This window comes from Medicago sativa, chromosome 6 (genome assembly GCF_051527215.1).
Source record: "Medicago sativa cultivar Bolivia chromosome 6, Bolivia_mono, whole genome shotgun sequence".
NCBI classification, from domain to species: Eukaryota; Viridiplantae; Streptophyta; class Magnoliopsida; order Fabales; family Fabaceae; genus Medicago; species Medicago sativa.
The window spans coordinates 12,627,631-12,647,308 of NC_140754.1; the positions used below are offsets into that span (position 1 = coordinate 12,627,631).

The window sequence follows — 19,678 nt, forward strand, 5'->3', positions numbered from 1 at the left end:
TAGATGTGTTATTTGAAGATGTGTGCTTTAAAGATGTGTTATGTAAAGATATGTTATTTGAAGATGTGTGATTTGAAGATGTGTTATTTATGATGCTTATGATGATGCGATGTTTAAGATGTTGTTGATTATCATTTGATGTTGTTGTACTATGATGCTGATATGAGATGAATTATTTATATGCTGCATATACTGCTGAGTCTTATTTAAGATGTAAATGTCGGTCTAAGTCAAAGAGTTGTAAGATGTTCATGAAGTTTCTAAGACGTAAGATGTTGAGTCCATGCATACTCATTTATAGATGAGGGCTCATGCCCTGGAGCTTTTGCTCAACCACGACGATGGAGCTTTTGCTCAAACACGACGATGGAGCTTTTGCTCAACCATGACGATGGAGCTTTTGCTCAAACACGACGATGGAGCTTTTGCTCAAACACGACGATGGAGCTTTTGCTCAACCACGACGATGAGGGCTTATGCCCTAAAATGGTACCACATGCATTTGCATTTCATGATGATTCAAGATGATTTAAGACGTTAAGAGTTGCATAGTCGAGTTTAGATGCATTGTCAAGTCAAGTTGTTAAGTTGTGATGTTTTAACGAATTACTCTGTGATGTTTTAACGAATTACTTTGTGATGTCTTTTAGTATGATGATATGTGACGATGACTGTGACTGCTATTTGATGATATTTTGCTAAGATAAATGATGATGTTTATGTATTTAATTATAGTTGTTAAATTATAAGATGTTTATGTTGTTAAATGTAATTTATGATTTATAAGATTAATATTATTGTTTGAGAAATCTCACCCCTTCTGCGTATATGTTGCCTCGACCGTGGGTAATGTGCAGGTAATAAAGACTAGCTGTGTTCGTGAGTAGACTCCTCACATCGTGTCTAGGATGCTCTGATACGTAACAGGATGGGGATTTTAATACTATTTTCTGTTCCTTTACGTATTGCTTTTGAAGTTTAAGAATTATTTTTGAACTAAGATTTATGAGACTTTTATGATGAGGTTGAAGTTTAAGAATTATTTTTGAACTAAGATTTATGAGACTTTTATGATGAGGCCTGCGTGCCAAAGACTATTTTAGATGTTGAATTAATTCCGCTGCGAGATATTAAATAATTTGTTGATTGAATTTGAAGGATAAATATTTATTTATTCCATTTATGATTTTTAAGAAATGTGACATTCCGTTTTGTGAAGAAAAACTCTGATTTTATTAAGAAATTTTTACGTTGGGAAAACGGGGTGTCACAATTGGTATCAGAGCAGGTCGGTCCGTCCGGCCAAGTAGATGAGTCGTTGTGTTGTGTCGTCATGTTTTCTAGTTAGTAGTTATGTTTTATTACGTGATCATGTTTAACTGACTAACTTTGATTTGGTTTTTGTGTGTTGTTGATGTTTCTATTTTGATATATATGGTTTAAGATACCGGTGCAAATAACTAAATTCATTTTCTCTTATGCTCTGAATTTCGAGGACGAAATTCTTTTAAGTTGGGGAGAGTTGTAACGCCCACTTTGATATTTAATTATTTTTATTAAGTTAGAATCTATTTATGTTATTTATTTATATATATGAGGTGTTAGTATTTTATTAAGTGACTTTATTCTATTATTTATTAGAATATGAGAATTATTAGAGTAAGTAGATTTGGGGGTTAGAATAGAAAGAAGAAAAAGTTATTGGGCCTAAATAGATTTAGGAAGAGTATTTAGTATTATAAATAAGGTAGCTTAGGTTAGAAAGAGTTTTTACGTTAAACCGCTTTTTGGAGAAAGAGGAGGAAGATGAGAACTTAGAGAGAGAACCCTAGGAACGAAGAACGCTGCTTTTGATTTCAGAAAAACAATCTAAGGTAAGGGTGAGACTATCTTTCACTAATATTAGGTCTGTGAATCATTAGATTGCATCTAACATGCTTTAGGATGCTTTAGGATGAGTTTGTGACATTATGAGAAATTAGGGTTGTATGAACATATGAATAGTGAAGGGTATTTTTATTCTTTTCTTTATTTGTATGATCTGTTAATGAATTCATGTTAAATTCATGGTCTAATTTGTTGCCTTGATTTTGTGTATGTTTTATCTCCGAATTTATGATTTTGATGATTCCTTGCTATGGTTTTTTTGTATCTATCTGTTGTTGATTCTCATACTCTGATTCGCTGTGTGTTTATACTTTACTATTGATATTGCCAAATTGAATTTAGATTTGCGTGTCTTTTCTAGTGTTGTTCCTAATTGCATACACTTGTTATTGATACATGTTAATCAATATAACTAGACTTATTAAATGATAGTTATCATTAAATTTGGAAAGATAATAGATAGTTGAAAATTGTACTTAGTGTCGTGTGACATGACTAGGTGTTTTTGAAGAATTTATATAATATTATTTCATAGAAAATTATCATTGGTTTTATTACTTTGGATCGGCAACTACCATGACAATATTAGTTTCAATTTGTATTTGATTCATCTTTTAGTCCATGAATTCTATTATACTCTGGATCAAACAGTTTTTATTTTATTTTTCTGATCATGTGATGATTAATTGTCGTATAAGTTGTTAGCAAACATGATAGTAACTGATACGAAAATTCTAGAAACAAATTATCCTTGAAAATTGTTTTAAGAGGAGGACATGTCACGTGATTAACCCTTTCCTTTCTTGTGCAATATCTATTTTTATTTTTATCAAGCTTGTGCAATATCTGTTATGCTCATGTTAAATGGTGATGTCTAATAATGAGTTATTTAACGAAGTATAATTGATGAATTATTTGACTAAGTGTAATTTGTGAATTATTTGATGATCTGAAATTGATGTGTTAATTAACGATGGGTAATAGATGTGTTATTTGAAGATGTGTGCTTTAAAGATGTGTTATGTAAAGATATGTTATTTGAAGATGTGTGATTTGAAGATGTGTTATTTATGATGCTTATGATGATGCGATGTTTAAGATGTTGTTGATTATCATTTGATGTTGTTGTACTATGATGCTGATATGAGATGAATTATTTATATGCTGCATATACTGCTGAGTCTTATTTAAGATGTAAATGTCGGTCTAAGTCAAAGAGTTGTAAGATGTTCATGAAGTTTCTAAGACGTAAGATGTTGAGTCCATGCATACTCATTTATAGATGAGGGCTCATGCCCTGGAGCTTTTGCTCAACCACGACGATGGAGCTTTTGCTCAAACACGACGATGGAGCTTTTGCTCAACCATGACGATGGAGCTTTTGCTCAAACACGACGATGGAGCTTTTGCTCAAACACGACGATGGAGCTTTTGCTCAACCACGACGATGAGGGCTTATGCCCTAAAATGGTACCACATGCATTTGCATTTCATGATGATTCAAGATGATTTAAGACGTTAAGAGTTGCATAGTCGAGTTTAGATGCATTGTCAAGTCAAGTTGTTAAGTTGTGATGTTTTAACGAATTACTCTGTGATGTTTTAACAAATTACTTTGTGATGTCTTTTAGTATGATGATATGTGACGATGACTGTGACTGCTATTTGATGATATTTTGCTAAGATAAATGATGATGTTTATGTATTTAATTATAGTTGTTAAATTATAAGATGTTTATGTTGTTAAATGTAATTTATGATTTATAAGATTAATATTATTGTTTGAGAAATCTCACCCCTTCTGCGTATATGTTGCCTCGACCGTGGGTAATGTGCAGGTAATAAAGACTAGCTGTGTTCGTGAGTAGACTCCTCACATCGTGTCTAGGATGCTCTGATACGTAACGGGATGGGGATTTTAATACTATTTTCTGTTCCTTTACGTATTGCTTTTGAAGTTTAAGAATTATTTTTGAACTAAGATTTATGAGACTTTTATGATGAGGTTGAAGTTTAAGAATTATTTTTGAACTAAGATTTATGAGACTTTTATGATGAGGCCTGCGTGCCAAAGACTATTTTAGATGTTGAATTAATTCCGCTGCGAGATATTAAATAATTTGTTGATTGAATTTGAAGGATAAATATTTATTTATTCCATTTATGATTTTTAAGAAATGTGACATTCCGTTTTGTGAAGAAAAACTCTGATTTTATTAAGAAATTTTTACGTTGGGAAAACGGGGTGTCACATATACAGTCAGGGATGGATAAGATAAAAGTTCAGTATTCTAGAAATAAGGGAGCTAAATATTGCTATGTGAATCAAGGATCCTACATGGTCTAAGTTATGCAAAATTGCGAGTCGGAGGCATACACATAAGTTAAGAAGGAATATCTAGAGTCCATTTCCAAAGTTTAAGAGTTCTATCAAGAAAAGAGAAATGATTTATGAGTTAAGCAAGATGAGATTCATACTCTCCGATGCCATAAAGGTTGGGTGATAACGATACTTTTCTAGAACAATGTTAAACCAAGATTTTATAACTTTTAAAAGTTAAGACGGGTATTAAGGGACTTGGAAATGAATTATACCAAACAACATCGTATTTTCATTTTTTTTCTGAAACCGATGACACGCGTCATAAATGAGTAGGTTCAATTAAGACGTGTGGACTTCCATATCAACTTGTCATTGGCAAGCTTGGGGCGAGATTCAAACCTTTTTCAAAACATAGAAACTCGTCCTGTGGTTCTGCAGTACCGTTATCGGTTTGGTTTCAAAATGTTTTCTTTTGAAAGGATATACATATATTCATTCCAAGAATCCGCATACCAATGTTTATAAGGTTTCTTAAAATAAAAAGATAGAACAAGTATCATTATTATCTAACAATATGTGGCACTTGAAAGTATGTAAGATGCAATGAAAAGTAAAGATTGACGAAGTGAAAATCAGTGATCTCCAAAAGGTCTTATGAGACGTATAAGTATATGCTAATAATGTTCAAGTGCAAGCAGACTAAGTCGGAAAGCTTAAGAGCATGTGAACTAAAGAATTAGTTAATGGATGTTAAATTTAAATTTGCTTCTCCATGTCCAGCTACATGAGACACCTATGAGTTCAGATGAAATGAGATAGGAATATTTTCCTAAGACTCTGAAAGAGATAAGAGATTCGTTGAATTGACTAGATAAGTAATGTAAGTAAGAGATAGGTGCCTCAAATTACATAAGGAAAAGTATGTATTAGCTAAGTGGTTACACAATAAGATATTTATGATGCAATTGAGCACTGCAGGGCAAACCTGAATTCTAGTGAGACTTCAGTTGAAAGGCAAATCCTGAGTGTCCAGATACTGATAGGTTACCTATATGAATGATTCACCCTAAGCCGGTAAGATATGAATCCGAGATATCTGGTATAATATGCCATAAGTATAAGCTTTGATCATGATGTTTTAGCTTAAGTTAAGACTATGAGAAGTATGATTCTGACGATGCAAGGATTATTTCAAGATGTTATGTTTGAACTCGTTATATGATAAATGATCTCTAAATTTCGAGGACGGAATTTTTTTAAGGGGGGTAGAATGTAATATCCCGCCTGTCAGTATTGGAATATTACCAGTCGATTGTGCCAGAGGATTTAAATTCAAGGAAAGTAAGTTTGGAGAATATTTATTATGCTATGTCAGTTTAAAATGGATAAAGTATCAGTGTCGGATTTAACACGCAAGAGGTGAGGGTATTTTGGTAATTGCACGTCAAGGGAGTATTTAATTGTTTTGGGGCCAAAATATCTTCACAATCTTTTCACTTTCTCTCTCTAGGCTTGGCCAAAAGTTTCTCCTCCTTCTCTCTTCTTCATCCACGCCCTTCTCTCTTTCTCTCCACCAAATCTTCCAAATCTTTTTCCTTCCATGGCATAAGAATTCATCTTGTTTTCCTTGATCTCTTCTACTTTTAGAAGATGGATTTTGTTGGGTTCTCTACATCTTCTCTCAAGAAAAGAAACAAGGATTAGGGTTTTTGATTGGTAGTGGTTATTATCAAAGGTTTATGCATGAAGTTTCTTTAAGAATGGAGTAGCTCCAATATCTACAAAGATTGGATGCTTTTGAAAGGAGTTGCATGTATTAGGGTTTGGATTAAACTCTCCTTTCACTTTGGTTCTCAAGAGATGTGTTATGAAAGCTAAGGTTTGGATGTTGATTAAGAGGCTAGGGTTTTAGTTGCTTGAACATGGAAGCTTATGATGAAGCATGTATCATGGAGTTGTGAATCAAGAAGTTAAGGCCTTGGGTTTGTATTGAAGCTATGATGTTGACTTGAAGGCAAGATAAATAACTAGGGTTGTTAATGGTAAAGTGGAAGCTAGAGTTTGCAAAGGATATGGTTTCATCTTGATCAAAGAAGAATTATGAAGATAGAAATGGATGGAGCAAAGGAAGCAAGTGGGACAAAAGCTAGGATTTGGACTTGTTGGAGCTTGGGACTTGTAGATGCTTCAAGAAATTGTCTAGGTGAGTTCCTTAGATAGCTTACCACCCTTGGTTTATGTGTTTTAATTATGTAAGGAAACTATATGAATTCTAGGGTTTAAAGTGTAAGTTAGTTGCCCCTTTTCTTGACATGCTTGCTATACTTGTATGTACTTGTTCCATGACTGTTTTTATAGGTTTCTAATGATCCTAAGGGTCATATAGCACTTGGAGATGCTTGGTTTGAGGTTTTTAGGTCAAAAATATCAATTTTGAAGTTGCTGGACTGTCACAGCTCGCCACGGCGAGTAAACTGCTCGCAAGGCGAGCTAGAAGGTCGAACAGGGGGTCCTGCTCTCCCCCAACTCGCCATGGCGAGTAGGAGCTCGCCTCCCCAGTAATTTTACTCGCCTAGGGGAGCAACACAGTGGGGAAACCCATTGTTTTGTTCGCCTCAGGTCGTTTCGGCATTTCGCGAGCTGTTTTTGTTGTGCAGTCTTTTTAAGAGAAATAAACCCCTCAAACCAAGATCCTAATTGTTAAAGTTTTAAAAGGAGACTTCCTTATAAATGAAACAAGTATTTGGCAAGTATGGTAAAGCATGGTAAGCGAGAGTATGATGTTTGATTTGGGTAGCAAGATAATCTTTAAGTAAGGGAATGAACTAGAGCCTCGACTAGTTGTCGAGAACTAGCAAGTTAAGCAAGAATCCCTAGAATGTTAAGACGCGAAGTGTAACCTCTTCGCATATGATCATGTACATTTAGTTAGCACATTAAGCCATGGATTGATTAGTCAATCTCTCCACTAAGGATAAGAACGTATAAGCTAGAACAAGTAGGAGTTTACCACTAATCGGTTCGATTAAGGTTCTGAGGTAAACAATCAAGTATGTACATGTTTAACTTATGTATACGACAAGACCATGACTAATAAGTAGGTGGCATGTCTCTTGCTATCCACATCAGGGGGATACAAGAGGTTCTCGATCTAAGGGGAACGATTCAAGCCGTAAGGGAACCGCATGTCACTGAAATTAACAAGACGTAGGTGCTCGTGTCTCTTGTTATCCACGCCAGGGGGATACGGGAGGTTCTCGACCTAAGGGGAACGATTCAAGCCGCAAGGGACCCACACGACACCGAGGGAGTCCGATGTACGTACATCGGTCATGTATGGGATTGTACTCAGGGTTACTCCACCCGGGACTCTCCGTAAAATGAATCAAGATAATGATGTTTGTTCAACGCTAACATAATGATTAATGAACTTAGACACGATTATGCATTATATGATTATGATCACGAATGAACTCAAGTATGATATGTTAGGTGCAAGTACATGTTAAGTAAAGAATGTGATGCCGATGACGATCTTAGGTTTCCCTAATCGTCCGGCTTAGGATGGTGTCATGAACATGTTATATGTTTAGGCCTTGATACGTAGATCGTATTTTTGGCAATGCGGTTCTAGGTTCCCTTTCGACCGCCATGACACATATAGGATGAGAAGCCTATAACAAGTGAGATAAGCCTATGACGGGTCTAGCATGCACTACCGTCTAGGAAATATGACCACACACGTATAATCAACCGTCAGGTTGTAAAATAGACACGTGGTGACCGTAGGTTTTCCCCCGTGGTTGCCTATAGCCTAGGATTAGGTGGAACTCACTGAGACATTATGTCTCATCCCAATCCTATTTTGTTTCAGATAAACAGGTTGGATGTCAAGCTAGTAGCCGAATGGATGTTTCAACAAGTGATCGTTCGTACCTGCAGCATGATGTGATGGATTTGAAGGATGCAATTTATTATACTTTAGAAAAGACAAGTTGTATATCTTTGTACGAACGCATGTTGTTGTAATAATATTCAATCGAAATTTTATTGTTGTATATTTTAATGTATCCGGTACTAAACTTAACGCACGTGCTAGACTTTCTAGATACGTCTGGTATGGGTGTTACAATAACCTTACTAACATGTATAGATTTCATTAAAATGTCAATTTATCAGAAGAAAGACACTACGAAGAATGGTACATATCATAGACATATTCATCAGAAAAACATTAAGAAAACAAAATGTAATAAAAATGCCAATTTACAAAAATTAATACTACTCAAGGATTTCAGAGGAATACAATAATATGTTTCAAGGATTTCAGTAAAGAAGGCTTTAAGAAAAATTAAAGAAATATTATCTGTCTTTCATTGATAGTGATAGGTTTCTACAAGTACACTCTTCTCATTTAATTATTATAGAGAAGATATCCCTGCGACAATCCAGAACTTAAAAGAAGGTTATTACATAACAGAAGGTTGCTAATAATGACAAGTTCAAATAATAATAATAATAACTAATAAGCTTATTAATCTAAGGTGTCTATATGTAGTACTAATCTTGAATGCTTTTTGTCCACAATTCATTCATGAATGAACTAATACATTATAGTTCAACATCTTTCATTCTTAAGTTATATCAAAATAAAGCCAAATCCAATAATCTCAATGAATATTATTATCTTTCCTAACCCGAATAAAATGCATAAGTTATCATACTTCAAACACATATCATTAATCAATTCATAAGCTATATGTCTTATTTACTTCATATTAGCTTTCAAGTTGAATCAATATATAAATTAAGTTTGACAGCTGAATTGCAACTTATGGTGCCGCCATGGTGGCCATCGGCATTCCTTCGCAAGTTGACTGCAATGGTTGTTACAAATCCGTCATTTTACCATGGCGTTGCCTTTCAACAACGCTGCAGCCAACTATTTGTATTGCATTGTACAATATATAAACATGTTACACTATAACTTAGGAAATTATAATTCAAATTTGTAAGATGCATTTTAAAAAGGAAATTTCTTACAGAAGTAAATGTTGAAACAAAAAGAACTTACAGTATTCAAACTTCAGCATAGAAATTTCAAAATACTAGCAAGGATGGAATCCATTGTCACTTAAATGTAACCTCGCCAAATTTATCTCTCTCAGTTGTGTGCAATTTTGTGTCACATGTTTCACACCCTTCTCTGTGACACTTTTACAATGATCAAGTTGTAATTGCAAAAGCCCACAACAACTCTTTGAGATCGCATAGAGTGTTTTATCATTAACCTTTGTATTTGACAAGTTCAATACCTCCAGCTCGGGAACTACAAAGTTCATTCCATGTAGTTTCACTTTTGAACAGAAAGCTAAGTTCAAATGTTTAAGCTTACAACATTTCCTTAAAACTTCACAAATACCTTTAGATATGCCAAAACAATGATGATGCAAATCAAGTATCTGTAAATTAGGGAAAATGGAAGAAAACATTATCATCGTTTTATTATGTAACCAAGAATTTCTACCCAAATAGAGAGACTTTAATTGAGGGTATACACCATACTCAACCAAAGAATGAGAATGCCCTACAGTCTCTTTCCCAATCCATGTGTCTTCCATTCTAATCTCACTAAGTCAAGGACAGTTTGAAAACAAGGTTGTTTCTGTGAGATTGTGACAATGACTAAGGTTTATAGACACCAAATTACCAAGAAAGAGAGAGAAATCAAGAACATGTTGATTATTTAGAAAATTAGTGGTATGAAGTACCAAATGTTGTGTACATGGAGACTTGGATAACAGACGGTGAATTATATTAACAAAGTTAGTCTGTTTGTTATTGAAGACGCGAGGGTGAGAGAGGTTGAGTTCTTCTAGCAAAGGGAAACAATCAACAATGGGTGACAGATCTTTGTCACCAAAATAAGTATTGTAACAAGTGAGAGAAGTCAAAGTTGTAATATTCTGGGAGAAAGTTTGCAACCCATCCGCGGGAAAGCAGCATGGATCTGGGAGTTTGAGCCATGTGAGTTTTAATGTGAAATTTGAGATTTGACTAAGAAGATCGTCGAGGTTGCGGTCACCACGGAAGTGTGTGAGGTCGAGGGAGGTGAGGTTGGTGAACCTTTTGAAGAGACGAGGGAGGAAAGGACGAGTTGCATCTTTGATACTGAGAGAAAATAGAAGACTATTGGTGATGGAGAGAAATTGCTTGGAGACGAGGGATAGAGATCTCAAGTTTTTGTCATCGTTGTTGATATTGATGAATTTGAACAATTTAACAGCTACATCAACATCAGTTAAACAAAGACTGACAGCAAGGGTAACCGTTAAAGGACCTGTTTGAAACTTTTGAAACTTAAAGGACTAACTTAGGAATTCTGTCGAACTAAAAGGACCTAACTGAAACTTTTGAAACTTAAAGGACTAACTTAGAAATTCTGTCAAACTAAAAGGACCAAAAGTGGTATTTGGTCAAATAAAAATTATTCCAACTTTACATTAATCAAAAGTTAAGAAAATTTTAACTTTCTTTCAACTCCTTTAATCAAAATTAAGGCTTCAACTATAATTTCAACCAATAATAGATTCACATTATGTGGCATAGATTTGAACGTTGAACATAACAAAAACAAACATTGTTTAAAAAAACAATCTTTTATTATCCAAATACATTTTGTTTTAAAAAAAAAATATTTGTTTAAAAAATACAAACTTCAGTTTTCCAAATACATAACATTAATATGCATAAAAAAATACATAACATTAAGGCTTAATTGCACTTTTGGTCCGCGCATTTTGATCGAACAAAATCGTCCCTAAACTAATTTTTTTGCAATTTTAGTCATAACCCCCATTTCCCCCTCCAAAAACGCCGATGTGTCTAATTTTTTTAGTGATGTGGCCAAAATAGCTCCTATGTGGCAATTCCCACATGGAAAATGTCATTACCATGTCATTAACTCAGACAAATATCTAAAACATTTTTTTCTTCTCTTGGTTCCACATACCGTGTATACAAGAGTTACATATGTTTTGAGAAATATTGCTCAATTAGAGGGTAATGGACATTATAGTTTAGTATAACATTTTTAGCTTTTTTGATAGTAGATGAATAAATAAAGATAAAATACTACGATATCTTGTTTTTAGAACTTTTTCTAATAAAATAACTTGCTCAAGTTAGATGCTTATATATGTACTTTGATTTTCATTTAGACCGTATATAAATAAATTAACATATATCTTGTGGTGTCGGTGTCCTATATTTCTTACACTAGCGGTGTTGAAGTGTTTGTGCCAGTGTCGTGTCAGGTGTCCGTGTCGGAGTCCATGCTTCATAGCTCACCGTTAGAGAAGATTCTTTGACTTTCACCCCTATACACATCTGATTGTGCAAATTAATCATACTCTTAGATCAATTCCAAGTTAAATATGAGTTGGTGAATTTTGTGTTGCTGATATGAATGTGGAACTTATGTAGCAGATGTATCTAGATTGTATGGTCCAATCCAGGCAGTTCTTAAGTTTGACAAGAATCAATTAACAGGTACAAGTCCTTATCGGGGAAATGAAAGGTTCGTCATAGTGTTTTCATTTGAGGAAATTTGGTTTCTGGAACTTTTTAGAACTTTATGCAATTTCTCTTGGGATCTATTCCAATGGTGGAAACAATTGTGAATGATATTTTACTTGTGCATATTGGCATTAGCCGTAAAACTAATGTCAAGATATATTAGCTGTTTAGAGGCACTAGCGTGACATTTGAGAAATTGACTACTACCAAAAAATTGAATCAGAAAAACTGAACTTTGATTGATAGTTCAGAAACTGAACCAATTCAGTTCGGTTCAGATTAAGTCATGAACCATCCGCCACGGTTTTATTCATGAAAAAACAAAATTGCAAAGGCAAATATGATTGGAAAAATCAAAAAAGTAGGACAGAAGTAGCACAAAATGAATCAACGGGGATGATGACTTTGGAGCCTATTCATATATATCTAAACTAAACGTGTTATTAAAAGGACAAAAACACATATAGGTTCCAGAAAGAAAATTTTATACAGATATTAATTAGAATCTCAATGAGCAAACTTGTGAAACAACAAAAAGCGGATCATTGACTTGTTTCATTTGCGAATAGAAGATAAAAAAATAATACTGAGAAGGAATTATTATATCCTTTCTACCAAACAGCAGCCCCTTAAAAAACATGCAGCACATCAGCATGCTTTTTTTTGTTTACTGCTGAGTATATACGACAGACCTGTATGAGCTTGTCTTGCCGAATATGTGGTTTATGATCTTATTTTGGAGCTTGTCTTGCAAAATAATGAAATCTACCAACAAATGATCTCTCAAGTTCAAGTTTAAATAATTAAAGTTTCAGTTATCTTGAGAGTAGAAATATCCTAATTACTTAAAATATCTAAATTACATGAGATCTAGAATCTGTTATGAGTATCGAGAAAAGGGTGCATTTACATATGGTGCACATGTTGAGGAGTTGTTGGTAGAAGTTAGGCTTTTATTGAAATAAACGATAAACTAGATGGTTCCTAGTTAGTCTACAACACAGTAAAACGATATCATACATTTCTGTGGTAACACAGTACGAACATACTCTGGTTGTCTCAAAGCAAAAACAAAAAAAGGAAACATAAGTCTCAATCTGGTCATAAATATACTAGAGCAGTCAGCTGGGAAGAAATTGACCAATTATTTGTTTTGTGCAAAGATATTTCTGAAAATCAAATGCAATTAATCTGTGGAAAGAATTATATACGATGATATGTCATTAGTATGGTATATATTCATCCAAATGAAGTAGAGAATAGTATCCAGCTACTGTAAAAGCAATACATTATTATAGCACTACAGAATTGTTTGGAAAACACATGAGATTCAGATACAACAAAAGATGGTGGTCTTGGAACCGTTCGCTAATAAGAAGGTTTGAGGAAAATGGTCTCACAGTTGTTCGCTGAACAGATTAACGACACTGAAGGTTAATTTGAGGGGTGTTGAGGAGTCATTTGAATGTACAACGATGGTTGAAGCAACGTTTGAGAGCACAATGATGGTCAAGGCGGTGTTTGAGGGTACATGGTGGTAAAAAGAAAACTAATGCAATGTACACACACATTTAACAACTTTACACTCAATGTACATTATATAAAACTATTACCATGCACAGAGTGATGAACAAATGCACATTTATATGATGCCATTGTAAAAAATTAATTTTTTAGAAAAGTAAAATCTTAAAACAAAAATAACTTATGTTCAAACTTCAGCATAGAGATATCAGAATACTATGAAAGAAGGCATCCACAAATCAAGAAGAATTTTCTATATCTCTTAAAATAAAATCATCCAAACTAATCTCTTTCAATTGTGTGAAATTTTCTAGCACACATAATTCACTCCCTTCTTTGTGACATTATCACAATTTTTCAGTAATTAATAGTTTCAAAAGCCCACAACAATTCTTTGAGATCACATAGAGTGTTTCATCGTCAACCTTTGTATTTGACAAGTTTAACACCTCCATCTTGGGAACTTCAAACTTCATTCCATGTAGCTTCACTTTTGAACAGAAGGCTAAGCTCAAAACAACATCGATTTGTTTATAGGATTTTTTAATTAAAACTTGACATTTCATTAAAGAATCCTATAAACAAATCGTTTTTTTTTTTTTTAGAAAGTAGACAGTATCATTGCCATGAAAAAAAAATCTGACATATCAAATAATTATAGAAATTATGGACAAATAATTAAGCTGCATAGAGTAATTCTCATATTAAAATATGCACAGCCATATTAGAATCATTGAATCAACAACACTGACGACAACAAGTATAAAGTATTACTTGTATTTCTAAAGCTTTCATTCTCGCTTTCTGAAACCCTTTCAATTATTTCAAATGGAAACTATTATAGTAAAAAGCATTGGCTTAACACTAAAGTACTACCACATGTTCACAAGTCAAAGAAGAAAGCACAAAACAAATCAATATCGGTCGAACTATTTCAATGAAAGACTAAGGCAATTTTTGCATTGTTTAATGCATGTCTAAGGCAATTCCTTTAAACAAATAAAAATTCTTTCTTCCGAAATACAGTCTATAAAGGTAAAAGATCTTTTTTCCTAACTCTAAAGATCCAAAAACCTAAATAAAACAATACAGCAGTTTTTGGATGAGTCTCTAATCTCTTCTGCATATCTACTCCAATGGCCTCCATACTCTCCTGTGGAGTTCTCCAGCTAACTTCTCAGCTTTTTAACATCTTAAACTGCATCATAAATGACAAACATATGTTTATACTGTTAATTTAGATGCATTTAAGCACGTAGATGACCAATGAACATACAAATGGCATATTATGGTATTTTCTAATTGTGTGTGGGGATGTCTTTTTATTATTACCTCCATGTTTCAAGCGGTAAAAACAAATGAAACTAAAACTATATAAATATCATGAATATGATCTGACATCAAACATTCGTGCTTTTTGATTATTAACATCAACATTCGATTCTTATCTCATTTAAAAGAGGCAGGAATGACACATCCAAAAGATCATATGTATAAAGCAGAATAGTAATTTTCACAAAGAAACAAAATCAAGACAATAACTTTACGAACATCATAACATGTAAAGATTTCAATAAATCTACCTATTTATCAGAAGAAAAAAAACGCTAAAAACAATGGTACATATCATAGACATATTCATCAGAAAAACATTAACAAAACAAAATATATTAAAACTGCCTAGGATTTCAGTGGTAGGTTGCAACAACCAGTTTTCACATTGTCATTAGTCATTCTTTCTGTCCACAATTCACTCATGAATGAACTAATACATTTTAGTTTAACATCTTTCATTCTTAAATTTTAACAACAAAATAAAGCCAAATCCAATAGTCTCAATGGAGATTATTTTATTTACAAACCCCAATAAATTCCTCATTTTCACAATCACAAATATAAAACAAAAATTAAATTAAATTAGTGGCACATATCAGAGTATAGCAGCTCATATGCAATCACTCCATTAGAATGCCTAGGCATTTTCCTTCAGGTACCAGTCCAAGTAGTTAGGAGTAGAAACCTGAAGGAGAGCAATTGTCCAAGGTCAAAACAGAACACTCAGAGCAGACATTCAGAAGCAATTAAAGAAATTAATTGAATTCACACAAAAATATGTTGTGCAGAACACCAAATGGGCTATAAGATGATTTTTCTCAAAGCCGTACACATGTTATCATACCTTAGACACATATCATTAATCAATTCATAAACTATATGCCTTATTAACTTCATACTTGCTTTCAAGTTGAATCACTATTTAAATTAAGTTTGAAAGCTGAATTGCAACTTATGGCGCTGCCATGGTGGGCATCGGTATTCCTTCACAAATTGAATACAAGGGTTGTTATAAATACATCATCCTACCATGGGGTAGCCTTTTAACAACACTCCAGCCAATTTTTTTTTTTTTTTTACATTGTACATGATATAATTATGTTACACTATTACTTAGGGAATTATAATGCACATTTGTAAGATGACATTTTAAAAAGGCAATTTCTCATTGAAGTAAATCTTAAAACATAAACAACTCACAGTGTTCAAACTTTAGCATAGCAATTTGAGAATACTAGAAGAGATGACATCCATGATGCGACAAGAGTTTCCTATTTTTGTCACTTAAATGAAACCCCACCAAATTAATTCCTCTCGGTTGGGTGCAGTTTTCAACCACAAATTTCACACCCTTTTGTGTGACAACGTTACAATTTTCAATAAATAATTGTAAGAGGCCAGAACAATTCTTTGAGATCGCATAAAGAGTTTCATCATCAACACTTGTATTTGACAAGTTCAACACCTCCAGATCGGGAACTGCAAAGTTCATTCCATGTAGTTTCACGTTTGAACAGAAAGCTAAGTTCAAATGTTTATGCTTACAACATTTCCTTAAAACTTCATAAATACCTTCAGATATTTCACGGCAAACCTTCAAATCAAGTAGCTGTAAACTGGGGAAAATGGAAGCATACATTATGATGATTTCATCACTTAACCATGAATTGCTACCCAAATAGAGAGACTTTAATTGTGGGTATACACCAGAATGTTCTAAAGTATTTTTCCCAATAGATGTGCCTTCCATTTTAATCTCACTAATTGAAGGACAGTTTTTAACAAGTGAAAACAGTGTTGTTTCTGTGAGATGATGACAACCACTAAGGTTTATAGACACCAACTTTCCAAAAAACAAACACATCTCAACAAGTTGATCGGTTAGAAAAGAACTACTACGAAGTTCCAAATGTTGTATACATGGACACTTGGATAACATTATGCAATGAATTGAATTAATGAAGTTAGGCTTATTGATGACCAAAGGGTGATGGAGGTTGAGTTGTTTGAGCAAAGGGAAACAATCAACAATGGGTAACAGATCGTTGTTACAGAAAAAAGTACCGTAACAAGTGGGAGAGGTCAAAGTTGTAATATTTTGGGAGAAAGCTTGCAACCCATTTACAGGAAAACGACATCGATGTGGGAGTTTAAGAGATGTGACTTTCAATGGGAAATTTGAGATTTCACAGAGAAAATCGAAGACAGGGAGTTTAAGTAACGGCATCGATGTGGGAGTTTAAGTAACGGTGGTCGCGGATGAGCGAGAGGTCGAGGGAGGTGAGGTGTGTGAACCTTTTGAAGAGAAGAGGGAGGAAAGGGCGTGCTTCCTCTTTAAGAGTGAGTGAAAATCGAAGACGATTGGTGATGGAGAGGAACTGCTTGGAGACTAGGGAGAGAGAACTCAAGTTTTAGTCAGCCTTGTTGATGTGGAATCTGAACACCAATTCCCAACACTCATCAGGTAAATATGTATTTGTTTGTTCGTCAACCATTTGTTGTGAGTTCCTCCGGCCCCGGTGATGAGTTAGGGTTTTTCGGAGAAACTGTGGAAACCTCATTGTTATCAGTGACAGACGGTGGTAAGAAATGAAAAGAGAAAGATGAAAATGGTGGTTTAGGGAAAATTTTATGCCTGTGTTTCCTATAATTGAGGTACGCTTTTATTTCTTCCACTCCCACGTGCTTAGAAGTTATTTTTTTATTCGACATTCATTTATATATATATATATATATATATATATATATATATATATATATATATATGAGGGCATTTCATGTGAGAGCACTACTTATAATGAGAGATGAAAGGAGTGAATATGGACCATTGGATTTAATTGTACGGTGCAGATTAAATTGGTCAACTTAAATAAATTGGTCAACTTAAAAGTAATTGTACATGATTCCCTTAGCTACATCCTTCTCCTTTCCCATCTCTCTCAGAAACGCAGTAAAGCCTTGAACCAACCCCTTTAATGATTTTTTTCCTGCATTCTTTCTTGTTCTCTATGTAAATACATGCATTGAAGATGAACAAAGAATGAATTAACAAACTACAAATATTGACAAATTTCATTTTTATTCATTAAAAAATCCAGTTATCTTATCGCTGTTTGCAGAATCTAGTTCCAATTGATTATGCACAAAATCAATCCACCGTATAAAAAAAATGATCAAAATTCCAATTGTTATAACAAAAGGATGCAGTTAATTAATTAATCCTCTATTACAAATCTATACATGTCTCATTAAGATATTCCAATAAAACCTAATTCCATTTCCAATAAAAAACAAATGGGTGGGTGGGGCATTTCACATATCAATCGGTGGCAATAACACCTAATTTCAAATACAAATTAACAGAATTGAAAAGAAAACATATTCATTTGACTTGTGAGAGAGGAAGAAAACCAGGAAAAAACAAAAGAGAGGAAAAGAAGAGGAAGGGATACGTATAGAGAGAAGAGAAACATATGCTTTCTATTCAACTGTGCCCAACCTTTTTTACTATCTTGTCAAAAAAAAAACACTACTAAAAAAACAGTGATTTCGGACGGAATTTTCGGACGGATACGAGTTTGTCTGAATTTTTCGGACGGATTTGGGACGGTTTTAACGGAGCGAAATTTTCGTCCCAAATCCGTCCCAAAATCGTGTGAAAATTTTATGACATGTTCAAACAGTGTTTTTTCCCACGAATTTCGCACGGAATTCTTTAAAAAAACAATTCTGTCCCAAAACCGTGTGAAATATTGAGACGGATTTCGGACGGCTAATATTTTTGAGGGTTTTAATTGGGAAAATTTCATCTCCCGCTTATATCTCACAAAATTTCCCTCGTGTGCTGCTCTCATGGCCCTAAAATTTCATCTCCCTCTTTCGTAACACTAAAACCAACTTCAACATCAATTTCTCAGGGTGCCGCTCTTCAATCAACTTCTCCTGTGCTGCTCTTCAATCAATTTCTTCCAAAAACTTCTCAAGCTCGTCAATCAATCTCTCAAGCTATCCAAGGTTCACTTCTCTTCTCTTCAGATCTGAGGATTATCTGTATATTTTTTTTTTAATTTCTCAGTGTTTTCTTCAAAAAATCAAGCATGTTCCCATAAACTTGTACCTGATTCTTGGTTCAGTTTTAGGGTTTAATTTGTTTTACTTATTAAGGTTTTTAGTGTGCTTAACTACCTATACTTGGATTCATGTTTGCTGTTGAAAATAATTGTGAGTTTTGTGCTTAATTGTGGGTTTTGTGTTGAAAATAATTGTGGGTTTATTTTTTGTTCACTTTTTTCTGTTGAAAGACTTGGATTCACTTTTAAGTTCTAAACTGTGGTTATAGACTTACAGTTACGGTTTCAATTACGTTTTGATCATTGATAATGCGGATAAATGCAGCCACTTTTTTAAGATGCTAGCAAGAAATAACCTGTTTGTGGTTGCGATCACAGAGCAATTATTGATATCGCGGTTAAATGTCATTGCAATGCAATTTTTATTAGTTGTGTTTTAAGTATAGAGAATTGAGAGAAATCTCATATTGCATAGACTGCAGAAAAAATACAAGTGTTTGAGCTATATATGCGGCTTACAAATCACAATAGCTAGCTAACTAAACTACTAACTAATAATAGTTACATCTACTGCTAACAGATGGATAACTGTCCTAATTGACTTTAGATGAAGTTAGTTGAATCTGACTAGCTTCTACATCCTTCACAGTACCCGGTGTTGATTCTTGGCGTTGTTAGAGTGCTGCTGTTGTGGTTGTTTTAGTGCTGAGTTTTCTTTTCTTTTTAGCCAGTTTTGGTGCCTTTAGCAGCTGTGTATGGGGCGTTGCTTTGCTGCTGCTGTTTCTAGGTGCAGCTAGTGTGTTTTTGCAGCTAGAGTGCTGCTGTTGTGGTTGTTAGTGTATTTTTTTCTAGGTGGTTATTCTTTCTAGATGCAGTTAGTGTTTTTGTGCTGTTTTTTTCTTTTCTGTTTTGGTGTTTAAGTGTGTGTATCTCAGTTCTGTTTTTCTGTTGGCATACTTTT

General features: G+C 34.0%; 1 protein-coding gene, 2 long non-coding RNA genes and 1 pseudogene across 3 annotated transcripts; 2 read left to right on the forward strand and 2 right to left on the reverse strand.

The window, feature by feature from the left end:
* The first annotated feature begins 811 nt into the window (after positions 1–811).
* LOC146912907 (uncharacterized) lies at positions 812–1,164 on the forward strand. Its single transcript, XR_015015542.1, has 2 exons — positions 812–1,024; positions 1,079–1,164. It is a non-coding gene; the product is annotated as an uncharacterized LOC146912907 (long non-coding RNA).
* Positions 1,165–3,537: 2,373 nt separating this feature from the next.
* LOC146912908 (uncharacterized) lies at positions 3,538–4,032 on the forward strand. Its single transcript, XR_015014865.1, has 2 exons — positions 3,538–3,892; positions 3,947–4,032. It is a non-coding gene; the product is annotated as an uncharacterized LOC146912908 (long non-coding RNA).
* Positions 4,033–9,318: 5,286 nt separating this feature from the next.
* On the reverse strand, positions 9,319–13,444 carry LOC146912909 (F-box protein At1g47056-like; annotated as a pseudogene).
* A 2,437-nt stretch (positions 13,445–15,881) lies between these two features.
* Positions 15,882–17,208, reverse strand: LOC146912910 (F-box protein MAX2 homolog A-like). Its single transcript, XM_085720800.1, has 3 exons — positions 17,103–17,208; positions 16,907–17,036; positions 15,882–16,860 (listed from the first exon to the last, which is right to left on the reverse strand). Exons 1-3 carry the CDS (start codon positions 17,206–17,208, stop codon positions 15,882–15,884), a joined length of 1,215 nt encoding a protein of 404 aa, XP_085576926.1.
* Between the last annotated feature and the right edge of the window lie 2,470 nt (positions 17,209–19,678).